The sequence below is a fragment of the Piliocolobus tephrosceles genome, chromosome 1 (assembly GCF_002776525.5).
Source record: "Piliocolobus tephrosceles isolate RC106 chromosome 1, ASM277652v3, whole genome shotgun sequence".
NCBI classification, from domain to species: Eukaryota; Metazoa; Chordata; class Mammalia; order Primates; family Cercopithecidae; genus Piliocolobus; species Piliocolobus tephrosceles.
The window spans coordinates 49,905,033-49,919,958 of NC_045434.1; the positions used below are offsets into that span (position 1 = coordinate 49,905,033).

The window sequence follows — 14,926 nt, forward strand, 5'->3', positions numbered from 1 at the left end:
TATAAAGTTACACATAACCCCATGATTCATTCAAACGTATTTACATAAGAGAAATGAAAGCACGTGCTCACAAAAACACTTACACAGGAATATTTATATTAGCTTTACTTGTAATAACCCAGACCTTGAAACTACCCTGCTATATACTGAACATATGTGTCCCACAAAATTTATATGTTGAAACTTAGTCACTAATGCCAGGGTATTTGGGAAGTAATTAGTTCATGAGGGCTCTGTCCTCACAAATAGGATAAGCACCCTCATGAAAGTGGTCCCAGAGAGCTTCCTTGCTCCTTCTGTGATGTGAGGACACAGCAGTAATATAGTTTGCACACCAGGAAGTGGGACCTCACTAGACACTAGACTTGCCAATATCTTTATCTTGACTTCCTAGCCTCCAGAACAGTGATGAATTCCTGTTGTTTACAAGCCACCCCAGTCTATGCTATTTCTATTATTGTATCCTGAGTGTACTAAGGCACACCCAAATATCCACTAGCAGGAGAATGGTATTTTCTTACAATAGAATTCTACTTAGCAATAAAAAAGAATGAACTACTGATACATCCCATAGCAGGTATGATTATCAGAAACATTACATTGAATGAAAGAAGCCAGGTACAAAATAATACATCTGGTATATGAGTGTGTGTATATAAATTCCCAAAACAGAAAAAATGAATGGAAAGCAGAAGAGTGGTTGCCTGTTGGGAAGGGGAATGGCATTTGACTGACAGGTATATAAGGAAACTTTCTGGTTGATGCAGATGTTCTTTATCTTGATTGAAATAGTGCTTATACTTAGTATACGTTTATCAAAACTCATCTATTTGCGCATTTCACTGTATGTAAATTTTATGTCAATAAAAATGTTATGTATTAAAAAATACACTGAAATGAAGCAGTGGAGTACAGATTTGATACTTGAATTCTTCCACATTAGAGGAATGACATTCCCATTCTTTCTTTTTTTTTTCTCTTCTCCGGAGGCAGTCTCACTCTATCACTCAGGCTGGAGGGCAGTGGTGTGATCTCGGCTTTCTGCAGCCTCCGCCTCCTGGGGTCAAGATTCTCCTGCCTCGGCCTCCAGAGTATCTGGGATTACAGGCGCATGCCACCGCACCTAGCCAATTTTTGTATATTTAGTAGAGACGGGGCTTCACCATGTTGGCCAGACTGGTCTCGAACCCCTGACCTCAAATGATCCACCCACCTTGGCCCCCCACAGTGTTGGGATTACAGGCATGAGCCACTGCACCTGGCCCTAATCCCATATTTTTGTTTTGCAAAGCAATAACCAAGTGCTTTATGGAACCTAAAAATGGAAGATAGCAATAATAGATGAACCTATTTTGCCTGAGATACATGTGAAACAATTGCCTATTACACACATCCAGCAGTGCAGCCCAAGCCAGAAGAACTAACCAGTTTTCTGGAGGGATGACTGTGATTTATGTAGAATATCATAGTTTAATTGGCAGTATTTTTTTCCTTTCATAGTGGTACAATATAATGGTGTAGCTCACAATCGTTGGTGTCTTAGATTTGATGAACTGCGGTAGGGTGAACAGGTAAAATTATATTGACTCTGTGGAATACTATTCTTTTTTGTAGACTTTAGGGAAGAGGTCATAAGATCTATCTTTATGTTATCAAATGAGATCCTTGCTGAAAAGCGTTTTGAAATAAAGCTTTTTTTAAATTGTTTATAGAGATGACTGCAATTCTAAGAAAATACGTAGATATAATCAGAAGTTAACATGCTACAGTATCTAAAAATTCTAGGATGGTGGTTAATTGTAAAAAGCATGTTAATGTTTTTGAACTTTTATAAAACATATCAACCAACGTGTAGACATGTAGATGCTGTATAACTCTTATTTCTTAGGCTTCAGAAGTTGAAATAGGTGTATAATAGATTTTTATTAGTTTGGTATTGTAATAGATCACCCATTTGTATGTATTTTGTATTCTAGTCATATGATTAAAGTTTATAAGGAATTTTTTACAAGTAAATTTAAACTTTAACACCATGGTAAAATTTCAGAAGCCAGAAAAGAGAGAGATTCAGTCTTATATTTAACAACTTAAACATTTCAAATCCCATGTAGTTACAGATTGAGATAAAGCATTTCTCTTGGCAGTAGAATCCCTTTGTTCTGTGTTTGTGGAACATAAGTTCAAGAGGGCAGGGACTATGTTTTGTACTACTATGTATATTATAAAACTTACAGCACAATATGTTGCACATACTATTAACTTAAAACATTTTTGTTGTGGCTTTTTATTAGAACACAATTTCAAACAACGCACACATACTAAGTTTTCTAAATAATGTATTTCATTATTCAAAGTGTTAGTACTGCCTGGCATTTTCTAAGTGAGCTTGATTAATAAATAAACTAAATGCCACAGGAAGCAAATGTTTATTTGGGGGAAATTTTTAAATGATATAGAAATCTTAACTTTTTAACCAAATGTAAAATGGATGTGAGAACAATCATCTCAGAAACAAAGTTCAGTATCATCATTATCACCATGAACTAAAAACTTTCTAGACAATAAAATTAATATTACCTTCTGATGAATCCAATATGTGGAATTGAAGTTTTTCAGAAAACTCTAATTAGCACAAGTTCTCCTGTGTTTTTTGGTCCTTTCACCCTTTCATCTCTTAAACTTTAGAAGCAGAATGATACTTTTAATATATTGATTGTATTCTCTCCATTTTATTGGAGAGACTAGATCATAGCTAATAAAATATGTTATTGGACTGTTAGGATTATGTATATATTTAGAAAATAAGACTTCTAAAATACTTTGTGAACACTAGCCAATTTTATAGGTGGTAATAGCTATCCAGATTGCTAAGTTATTTTTAAAAAAGAATATCTGTCTTGAGAATGGATCCACATACATAAGTTGATAAATGCCACTAGTTGATAATAATAGCAGATTATCAGCATACACTGATTTAATTTTCTTTCTTTTTTTTTTTGAGACGGGGTCTCACTCTGTCTCCCAGGCTGGAGTGCAGTGGCCGGATCTCTGCTCACTGCAAGCTCTGCCTCCCAGGTTTACGCCATTCTCCTGCCTCAGCCTCCCGAGTAGCTGGGACTACAGGCGCCTGCTACCTCACCCAGCCTAATTTTCATACTTTAAAATTTTCAAGGCTACTCTGAAGTTTGATAGTATTTTTGTAATTTTGCTGAAGCATAAAATTTAAAAAAAAAAAAGTGTTTTGTTAAGCTCCTGGATAGGCTAAGTAAAGAAGCCTGCTAGCCACAACAACTTTTTCGTTTCAAATGACTTTTTGATTTCTAATAAAATTCCTCTTTATCATGAAGTTTCCCTCTAATAGAATTTGAGGAATTAAGGATTAGTGTGGAGAATGTGCTAGTTGAATGAATATAAATTGTGTGTTGTTACACACACACAACCCCCAACTTAGGGTCTGAGTGAGCTTAAGTTCTGTTTGGTGTACAGAGGAAAGACCTATACTCTCCATGATCTGTACTTGCAGAGCAGGTTTATTTAAAAACAAGCATCTTTAGTTTAAAATGAATTAATGTTTAAAAAATTATTTCAAATTATAGTTTATTTTCCCATTTTCATCACATGGAATACATTTGGCTTTTTCTCATCTCTGCTTTTTCAAAGATTTGTCCCATCAGATGAAAAGAAGAAACAAGGTTGTCAACGAGAAAATGAAACTCTAATACAAAGAAGAAAAGACCAGATGCAACCAGGGGGCACTGCAATTAGTGTCACAGTACCTTATAGAGTAGTAGACCAGCCCCTTAAACTTATGCCTCAAGACTGGTAAGATAGTCTATATATATATATATATATGAATAAATATATTTCTTTTCACAGGTGTTGAATCCAAGAGAATGAGTGTTATTATTGCCGTTGATGATGTTGCTTTTTAAGAGATGGGGTCTCACTATGTTGCCCAGGCAGAACTTGAACTCCTGGACTCTATCAGTCCTCCTGCCTCAGGCTCCCAAGTAGCTAGGACTACAGGCATATGCCACTGCACCTGGTAGCCTGTATTTTTTAAATATTCGTTTGTTTTCTGTGTATTGTTGGTTGTTTTTTCTTGTATGAGCAACTATCAAATTTATCATGGGTTCTAAATAGGAACTGTCTTTGAAAAGTATGTTAATGTATATTTAGTTTGATCATCAATTATGTTAACATTCTAATAATTCCTCAATAACTTTATATTTTGGATAGGTAAACTTGATTTTACTTATAAGAGGAAACATTCCAACTTCTGGAAAACCCAGTGTAAAAAATTCTTTCCATTTGTTCATTTGTTCTGGATGAGCTTGTAGAACCCAGCAAATTAGACTAATGTTGTAAGGTATTCTATGTTCAGATTTTTGGTTTGGAGAATTTCAATTATCTGGTAAGAAAAAAGTGAAGGCATACTTTTATTGTAAGGGAATAATGTAATAAAAATGATAGGAACAGCTCTTTTATCATGGTTTAACCCTTTTATTGCATTAAAATGTTCTTTAACAAAATATTAAGCTGTTTATAATATAAAGTGCCTATAAATTTAGACACACAGATTACCTTATTTCTTTAATCTGAAGTAAAAGTTGAGTATATATCTGTGATACAGAGAATGCAACACATGGCACATTAGATAAATTTGCTTTTGAAGTACTTGTTAGTTTTTGGGCATTAAGAAGGCAAGGCATTGCGAATATTAATATTAAAAATTTTCTTAAGAAAATTGCAACCAGGGAGCACTACAATTAATTGGTGTCACAGTATCTTATTGAGTAGTAGACCAGCCCAGACTGGTAGGATAATTCTCTCTCTCTCTCTCTCTCTCTCTCTCTCTCTATATATATATATATATATAAAATACATATTTATATGTAATATATATAGAGAGAATTATATATATAAATTATATATATATATAATTTTTAAATTATAATTCTTCTCTGGTACCTGATAGATACTTCGAGTAATGTAGAAAGTAAGATTAGAATTTCAGATATCAAGCTTAAAACCAAATAGGAAAGTTATACCACTTGTATTTTATGTTTGCAATGTATTTGCAGAAATAATACAATGTATACAAATGTCATCACTATGCTGTAAAATACTGCTTGTGTGTATTAGTTAGGGTCTCCAACCATTGAAGTCTCCAGCATTTTCCTTACTTCCTTATTTTCCTTTTCCTTTAATTATCCTCCCAAGAATTCAGGGGGAGTAACATTTTTATTACCCTGCTTCTCTGCTGATCCTGTAAGACCCAGTAGAATATAAGTGATCTATGCCCAGCAAATTCCCTTTGCTTTGGTAGGCATCTTGGGCTTTCAACTGTTATAAGTTATATCATGAAATTGAAGGATTATTTAATAGTGTACTGCATTGCCAAAGATGATTTTGACAGTTTGAGGCATGTATCCCATGAAAGGGAAAATTTTTTAACTTAAGACTTAATTTTAGCCTCAGACATTTTGGGCAGCGTAAGAATTTTAAGCTTGCAGTTTTTAATAGTCATTGTAGGTCTTCTGCTTGAATAGAAGGTAACTCTGGTGTAATGTTTTTTTGTATGTCTGCAGTCTTCATTAATTGCAGTGGTTATCAAAGTGTGGTTTGCAGACCTCAGGTCATTCCTAAGACCCTTTCACAGAGTTGCAAGATCAAAACTGTTTTCGTAATAATACTGAGATGGCTGTTCTCATGATTTATCTGCCCTTAAAGGGAGCAGTAGCATACCCAGTGCCCCAGCATAGTAATTTATTCTCCTCCTTCCCTTCTTCCTTTTCTCTGTACTTCTACCTTCCTTTCTGTTCTCCAATATGCCCGTGCACTTGTTTCTTCATTTATACACTGAGGTTTCTAATAGTGTCCAGGGAGATCATTGGATTGTTTTGAAGATTAAATGTGTTAACATCATAAGTAATGCATCAAGTCCTTCAAATGGCACTTGACACATAGTAAATGCTCAGTAAATATTACTAATTTTAACCATTATTGTTGATCATGATGTTTCGTTCCCACCTCTTTAGTTATTGGCTTTAACTGTTTATGGCAGTACTTCTTATAATTTCTCAATTCAATTAAGTATTTTGTAAAATAATGAAATTTGAGGGTCTACAAAGTAGTTTGTTCTTTCTAGGAAAACTAGGTTGATTGGTTGGGAAAAAAATGCTTTAAAAATACTTATACATTTAGGGTGAATGAAACAGTTGTAAAACAATTGCAAAAATTATAAAAGTCTAAATGGTTTCTATACTCAGATTACTTCCCAAGTAATCACAAGAACTCAGATAAGGCCCTGGGACCTTGTAAAATGGTTGATGAATTCCTATAATGTAATGCTTTTAGTTAAAGTAAAATATTTAAGATGTGTTTGACTTTTAAATGATGTTTTAAACAACTTTTTTGATTACTAGTTATCAACCACTATTCCCTATTGCAGGGAACAGAAAATGAAAACAAAATTACATACAAATATTGTCCATTTAATTATGTTTAAAAGACTTAGGTGTAAAAACCAGATATATGGGAAGCATAACAATCATGATATTGAAAAGGTGGTAAGTACTTACCTTCATAGAAGGATTGATAAGACTCTACCACATAAATGTTTATGGGTCTGTTGCCTGAAGGATTTATTAGTAGCTAAAGCTCAAGTTTCAAATAATCTCCATCTGTCCCCTACCTCCCCCCACCCACTTTTCTACTTGTAGGGACCGCGTTGTAGCCGTTTTTGTTCAGGGTCCTGCGTGGCAGTTCAAAGGTTGGCCATGGCTTTTGCCCGATGGATCACCAGTTGATATATTTGCTAAAAGTAAGATTCTCTTTATATTTACTGCTTATCCAGTATAGAAATGTTCTCACTTTAAGAGAAAGAGTCATATAGTTCTGCGCATATGATGTGTATATCAAAAGATTGCTCTTAAGTAACATATGTTAATGTTTAAACATCTGTGACATATTTTTAAAAGTTTTGTACATTAATACTTTCTGTGTGGGTGTATCTGAAAGTGAATGTTACCTATCTCACAACATCACTAATTATTTTTAGATCACTTAAAAGTCATTGGCCAGGCACCCTGGCTCACGCCTGTAATCCCAGCACTTTGGGAGGCTGAGGCAGGTGGATCACCTTAGGTCGGGAGGTCGAGATCAGCCTAACCAACATGGCAAAACTGTGTCACTACTAAAAATACAAAATTAGCTGTGCGTGGTGGTGTATACCTGTAATCCCAGCTACTCAGGAGGCTTGAGGCAGGAGAATCGCTTGAACCCAGGAGGCAGAGGTTGCAGTGAGCTATGATCACACCACTGCACTTCAGCCTGGGCAACAAGAGCGAAACTCCATCTCAAAAAAAAAAAAAAAAAAAAAATCAGTACTATTGCATGTCCATACATTTTGATTAAAATTGATGCCAGTTTTAAATGGGTTGGCTTTTGATGAACAGAAATATGTAGCCATGACTAAAGTACCATAATGACATTTACCAGCTCTTCTTTTCATCTGTAATGATTGTAAGATGATTGATTTTTTTCTCTTCATTCAGATCTCAGCTCAAGTGTTCTCTCTTTAGAGAATCTGTCTCTGACTTTCCTGTTTCAAATAGTCATCACCACTTCCCAGTTGCTCCTTAAGCTTTTTTATTTTCTTGATAGCACTTACCATTCCTAAACATTTTCTAATTGTTACACCTTTTTTCTAAGTGTTCCCTAGCCAGAACGCAAGTTTTGATGGGGAGTCCTTCTCTGCCTTATTTACCTTTGAGTCCTCAGCACAGAAGAGTGCCTGGCATAGAGAGGCTTTCAATAAATATCTGCTGAATGAATTATTTCATGCATATTTAATATTTATTAAACATATTAGCATAGATTGCTATAACAAAAGATTAATTTCACCTGTTTATTTCCTGGAAAGGGATATTCCAACAATTAGTTAATTGGCGTATTCAATTAAATTAGTAATGTAAGTAAAATTACTTTTAAAAAGTCATTTTCATGAAACAAGTATGTTTATTAGAAATGACAACTTTATTATGAATGTTGATTGTACTATTCTGAAATGTCTTATGTTTTTAGCAGCCCCAGTTTTTGTTAGTGGTACTATCATTTTCCCTTAGAAAGTACCCAAGCTTGAAAGTTTTAGTCATCTGTTCTTCTGTTACCTTCATTCATTTAAAAAAAAGAATTCTAATATTACTGTAGGAGATTAGTCAGGGTGGTGGGAGAAATTATAGAAAAAAGATGCAAACCTTCTTGGAAGGCTGGGAGGTTTTACAAAAGCTTCGAAAGATAATTTGGCTGAAGTCAGCCAGATTCTCTTACCCGGAGCCTAATAGCAAAGGTTAGATAACCTGGGGATATAAAGAAATTCATCTTGATAAGTTAGTTTACTTAGGCCTTTAATCAGCCGCGGGAGTGGCAATGGGGCAGGGGTTGGAAGTGGGGGGAGGGTGGCAAGGCAGTGGCGACCATATTAATTACCCTCAAGTGTGTTAACTCAAAGCCTTTGTCATTAAATCTGTAATAAAAAAATGCCAGCATGTCTGGGCTGCGGCTGCTGTGACTCTTTATGGTATCCTCCTCGATGTCTGTGAGTGGCCCAGTCCCCTAGCCGCACGTCCAGGAAAAAACCTGTGTCTGCATACATTTTTCTTCCTGTCGTTTGGCCAGGGTCTGCAGGTTGGGCCTGGCAGCTGACATTATGATAGATTTTTATGTTATTTCTGAAACTTGAGTAATGCAGAGTTGGTAAATAGAAAGTTAAATAAAAAGAGAATGGGAATTTTAATGAAAGTGAAATGTCAATGTGAATTCTCTTTTACCTACTTGCTTGCCTTGTTGAATAATATTTCAACAAAAAATTGTTAGAATGTCTTCAAGATATAAATGTATGAAATTCATTAGGAATATAAAGTTTTTATTTTTGTTCAAATTGTTAGTCTTCTGAAATTTAGATAAGAATATAGAGAATTTTCTTTTAACAGTCATCAGTGATTTACTTTCATAAACTATTCTTTCTCTTCCACCTATTCCTTCTACACTGACTCCTTTCTCTCAGCGTTTAAGAATACTCTTTCCCCTTCCATCTTAAACAACAAAACAAAACCCTTACCATTGACCTCACCCTTTCCCCTAGCTGCTGCTTTTTCCTTTTATAGCTACACTTGGGAAAGAATTGTCTCTACCCATTCATTTTCTGTTCAAATTCCCTGTAGTCCGGCTCTTGCTCTGTACTAAAACTGTTTTCACTGAAGTCACCAGTGACTCAAATACTGGATACTTTTAAATTATCAGAATTTGATTCTGTTGACTACTCCTTTTTAAGTTACTTTCCAAGTACCTGTTATACTTTGTCTCAGATTTCCTTGCTACTTTTCCTCTGGTTATCAACTGCAGTGGACCCTTCAACATCATGCAGTTGAAAACTCCGATATAACTTTTGACTCCTCCCAAATGTACATACTAAGAGCCTACTACTGTTGACTGGTTACCTTAACTGGTAACATAAACAGTCGATTAACAAATATTTTTCGTATTAGCATTGTATACTGCATTATTAAGATAAAGTAAGCTCTAGACAAAAAGAAAATGTTAAGAAAATCATAAGAAAGAGAAAATACATTTACTGTTCATTAAGTGGAAGTCGGTTACCATGAAGGTCTTCATCTTCATTGTCTTCACATTGAGTAGGTTGAGGAGGAGGAAGGGTTAGTCTTGCTGTCCCAGGTGGCAGAGGCAGAAGAAAATCCATATATAAATGGACCCACTCAGTTGGAACTTCTCTTGTTCAAGGATCAAATGTATATGGTTATGTCCCTATTTCTCATCTCCTGTGACTCTAAATACCCTCTTAAGAAGATCTCATAGCTTTCAGTTATCACTTATATTCCCTTATACTAAAAATTATTGTCTCTAGCTTGATATTCTGGACCTATATACCTCATTCACTATGAGATAACTTCTCCGTGATATCTCATTGGTACGTCAAACTCAAGCTTTTTCAAATGGAATTGGATTGTTTTACTCTCTTCCTTATTCTTCAAACTATTTCTTATTATCTGTTAGTCCTTTTCAGTAATTTGCCTAAGCCAGAAACTTGTGAGTATATTATCTCTTAGCTTTTAGTTGGTCTTTTTGCTTTCACTCTTCTGGCTTCCAGTCGTTTTCTCCATCAGATTACACTGTACAGCATTGGGGGAAAACTGAGAGTATTTGGGAGTATTTCTATGGGCCTTGATAGAAAATTGTATTATATTTTGTTAATGTTGCATAATTACATGGAATACATCATTTGCACAATTTTATGCAAATACTGATTTGCATAAAATTGCAAAATAAAATCATTACAAATTTAGAATGAGAAATTTAAGCTGATATCTGGATATATTTTAGATATGTTATATTTGAGGTGGCTATATTTATTTGTTGACGTTTAAAAAATTTTTATTGATACATAGTATTTGTACATATTTATGGTGTACATGTGATATTTTGTTACATGGATGGAATGTGTAATGATCAAGTCAGTTTTTAGGGTATGTATAACCTTGAATATTTATTATTTCTGTGTTTTGGGAACATTTCAAGTCATCTATTCTAGCTGTTTAGAAATATATAATACATTATTGTTAAGTATATTCTCCTACTCTGCTTTTGAACATGAGAATTTATTCCTTTGTGCAGCTGTTCACCATGGCATATGTTTAACTGTGTAACAATCCTGCACATGTACCCCTGAACTTAAAAGTTGGAAATTAAAAAAAGAATTTATTTCTTCTGCCTGTATGTTTGTACGCATTATTCAACTGCTTTTCATCCCTCTACTTCCCTCCCACCACACAGATAAACACACCCTTCCAACCCTCTAGTATCTTATCATTTTACTGTCTACCTCCATGAGATCAACATTTAAAGTTTCCACATATAAGTGAGAACATGGAATAATTTGTCTTTCTGTGCCTGTTTTCTTTCACTGAATATAATGACCTTCCCCTTCTATCCATGTCGCCTTGCCGCAGATGACAGGATTTCATTCTTTTTTATGGCCAAACAGTATTTCAGTGTGTATATATACTACATTTTCTTTATTCATCTGTTGATGGATTTAGGTTTATTCCAAATCTTGACTATTATGAATAGTGCTACAGTAAACAAGGGGTGTAAGTATCCCTTTGATAAACTGATTTTCTTTCCTTTTGATAAATACGCAGTAGTAGGATTGCTGGATCATCCAGTAGTTGTGTTTTTAGTTTTGAGAAATCTGCATACTGGTTGCCATAGTGGCTCTACTAACTTATATTTTCACCAACAGTGTAGGAGTTCCCTTTTCTCTGCATACTTGCCAGCATCTGTTATTTTGTCTTTTTAGTAATAACCCTTGTAATTGGGGTAAGGTAATATTTCATTGTGGTTTTGATCTGCACTTCCCTGATGGTTAGTGATGTTGAACATTTTTTCATATATTTGTTGGCCATTTATTTGTATGTTATCTTTCGAGAAATGTCTGTTCATGTCCTTTGCCCACTTTTTAATGGGATTTTTTTTTAATTGTTGAGTTTCTCCCTTGTTGGATCAGTAGTTTGCAGATATTTTCTCCCATTCAACAGGTTGTTCTTCACACTGTTTATTGTTTCCATTGCTGTACAGAAACTTTTTACTTTAATATAATCCCATCTATTTTTGTTGCTTGTGCTTTTGAGGTCTTAGCCATAAAGTCCTTGCCTTGACCAGTGTCCTGAAGCAGTGCTCCAGTGTTTTTCTGTGTTCTGTTGTATCCCACTCAGTTTCTGTGATATCATTATTTTGAATTCTTTTCTGATATTTCTTAAGTTTATTTTTCATTGGGATCTATAGCTGGAGAATTATTCCGGTTTTTTTTTTTTTTGGAGGTATCATAATTTATTTCTTTTTCTGTTTTCTTGTGCCCTGTGTTGATATCTGCACATGTGGTGTAAACATTGCTGCTTCTAGTTTTTTGAATTTGCCTTTTTAGGGGAGGACTTTTTCCCGAAGATGTACCTGTGATTTTGATTGGGTGGGGCACTTTGGCTTTGATTCTTGGTACTGGCTGTGTAATTTCTTACCTATAAACAGCATCAATGATGTCTGTGGTTTCCTCAGTGGCTTAAGGTATGCTTGTTAGTGGAGGGTGTGGTGAAGTTTTGCTGGGGTCAGTGACATCAGGCAGGCTAGTCCTTGGGCCCCAGTGATGGCAGCAGCAGGCTGAGCCTGCTTGTCTTTGAGTCCCAAGGCCACGTATGCTGGCACCTGTGCTAGTGAGTCCAGATATCATCTTGGTTGCCAGCAGTGGCAGTGGTGAGCCTGGAGGGTGAGCAGGTCAGTTTTCTGGGCAGTGAGCAATGGCGGTAGCAGGGAAGGGGCAACCCTCTGGCTCCCCAGAGGTGCACACTGTTACCGACTGTGGCTTTGTTGGGCTGGATAGGACAGTGCCCAGGCCCACAGGTGGTGTGTGCGGGTGGGTAGCAGTTGTGGTGGTAGTGGCAGGTTGGGTGGGCGTGTCTTCTGCCCCTGGGAAAAGTGCTCAGGTGCCAGTGGTGGAGGATGTCATAGGGCCACCCTCAGGACCCCAAATATGTGCTAGGGCAGCAGAGGGGGAGGACAGAGCCCAGCCAAGCTGGCCTGTCCTCAGGCCTCCAGGTCGCAGACAAGGGTTTGGTGTTCTTCAGGCCCTTGGCAGAGTGCTACCAGCACTGGGGTCCTGCTGCTGGAGAAGGCAACGTTGTTTTCAGTGGCAGCGGCCAGTAGGCAGGCATCTGGGGCATGTGAGCTTCTGCCAGTTGGTAGCTGTGATTGGGGGAATCTGTCCTCAGGGTGCTTTTTTTTTTTTTTAAATTACACTTTAAGTTCTGGGGTACATGTGCATAACGTGCAGGTTTGTTACATATGTATACTTGTGCCATGTTGGTGTGCTGCCTCAGGGTGCTTTTAAATACATGACTGTTGGGGTTGTGGGGTCACTGCCAGTGGCTTGCAGTTAGGTATCATCATTGTCTGCAGGTTGGCAGGGGGTAGGGGACTGCCTTCAGGTGCTTCCCCCACCCGCAACTTAGGGTGTAGGGACTCTTGGGCCCCAGGGTAGGTTGCAGTCTGGTGGGGGCCGAGCCCTCAAAATGGCGCTGTTCTACAGCTGCTTAGGGCATGTGTAGGGCCTAAGCATGAGCCTCCTATCTGGAGCGTCTTGTGGTCTCTAGGTAGCTTTCTGTGTTGGTGTCAGGACCCTTGAGGGTCGTGTGGCTCTCCCTCGGCTAGGATTGCAGGAATCTGAGGTGGGAATGTGGACCATTAGGGATCTCTCACCCTTATCTCACTGGTGAGCCCGTCCTAGCTTCCCTTCTCCTTCCTTGCCTTTGGTGTTTCCGATTGCTTTATCTGTTGAATTCCAGTACACTCTCTTAGATCATCTGTTTGAAGTGTGATTATCTACTCACCATTTTAGTTCTCTTTGTTTGTTTCTTTTACCCTCCTCATAACTTACAGAATGTGGTTCTTCTTTTTGGAGGAGGCAGGTGCTAGTTGCCTCTAGTTAGCTATCTTGAAGCCCCTCTCAAGATATTTTTAATGATAAATTTCTTCAAATTATTGCTAGCTACCATTGAAAAAATATTTTTATTTAATAATCTGTATTATCCCTTTATCATTTGTCATGCCATCAGTATATCTAAATATTATTTAAAAGGGCGCCTTTTTTATCTCTTGCTTTGCTGCTTTCCCCAAAAAATGTTGGCAGCATTCATGAAGTTTGCAAAAACAAGCAATTCTGGTTGTGTGAAATATTTTGCAGTTGTAATTCATTGTGCCACCATAAAACTGGCTTCTTACAAAAGAACTTTATTTCTTCTTCTTCTTCTTCTTCTTTTTTTTTTTTTTTTTTTTTTTTGGAGACAGTCTTGCTCTTTGCCCAGGCTGGAGTGCAGTGGTGCAATCTCAGCTCACTGCAACCCCCAGGTTCAAGCGATTCTCCTGTCTCAGCCTTCTGAATAGCTGGAATTACAGGTGCACACCACCATGCCTGGCTAAGTTTTGTATTTGTAGTGGAGATGGGGGTTTCATCTTGTTGGTCAGGCTGGTCTCAAACTCCTGACCTCGTGATCCTCCTGCCTTGGCCTCTCAAAGTGCTGGGATTACAGGCGTGAGCCACTGCACCTGGCCTGTTTCTTCTCTTTTTAACTTCCAGAGGCTTAAAAACTTTTAATACTTTTTGTGAATAAGAATTTTTTTTATGGTAATATGTTGGTGTAAGTTTGTTTCGCATCATTGCTTCATATGAATAAAATACTTTATGAGTGAAACTTTATATGTTTTTAAAAATTAGTGACTTATACTTTTTGAACTCTAGTATCCCAGCTTTAAATTTAAAAGTTGTCTATTCTGGTGGAAAAATAAATATCAATGAAGATGAAATCTGTTGAAATTATTAAAGAAAACTGTAGGCCATTATGGCTTCAATTTGATCATTTTAAAAAATGTAACATATGTATTCTGAAGAATGATTAGCAAATAACTGAACAAGCTAGAAAAGCAACACCTAAGCAGAATGGAAAGGATTAAAATGTTGATTTACATTGAATACATTAGTTTTACAAATTTTTTTATTGACAAATTTATTTTACACATATAAATACTACTTTGAAAGTAAGTCTTTTGAACTTTATTACATGTAACTCCTTTAATGAATTAGTTTAGTTAAATTCAAAATGAATAATTTGTGTCTGATGAAGAGACTTTTATTTATATAAGCAAAGAAATTAGAAATAAGTTTATTTTCCTGGGCACAAATTATTCATTTTAAATTTTTATCAAGAATTGAATCTTGATTAGTTGTTAACATCAAAAGCCAATATGCCAGCAGGCAACATGAAACAAGCAATCCATAAAATAAGCTATCAGAAAAAAC

The 14,926-nt window shown here is 36.3% G+C and overlaps 1 protein-coding gene across 1 annotated transcript in view; it reads left to right on the forward strand.

Moving 5' to 3' along the window:
• Window positions 1-14,926, forward strand: part of CDC73 (cell division cycle 73) — a 137,933-nt gene that overhangs the window by 113,151 nt on the left and 9,856 nt on the right. The window contains exons 14-15 of the mRNA XM_023203404.3: window positions 3,661-3,822; window positions 6,726-6,826. Of these exons, the coding sequence (XP_023059172.1) occupies window positions 3,661-3,822; window positions 6,726-6,826 (263 nt within the window). The remainder of the gene's footprint in view (window positions 1-3,660; window positions 3,823-6,725; window positions 6,827-14,926) is intronic.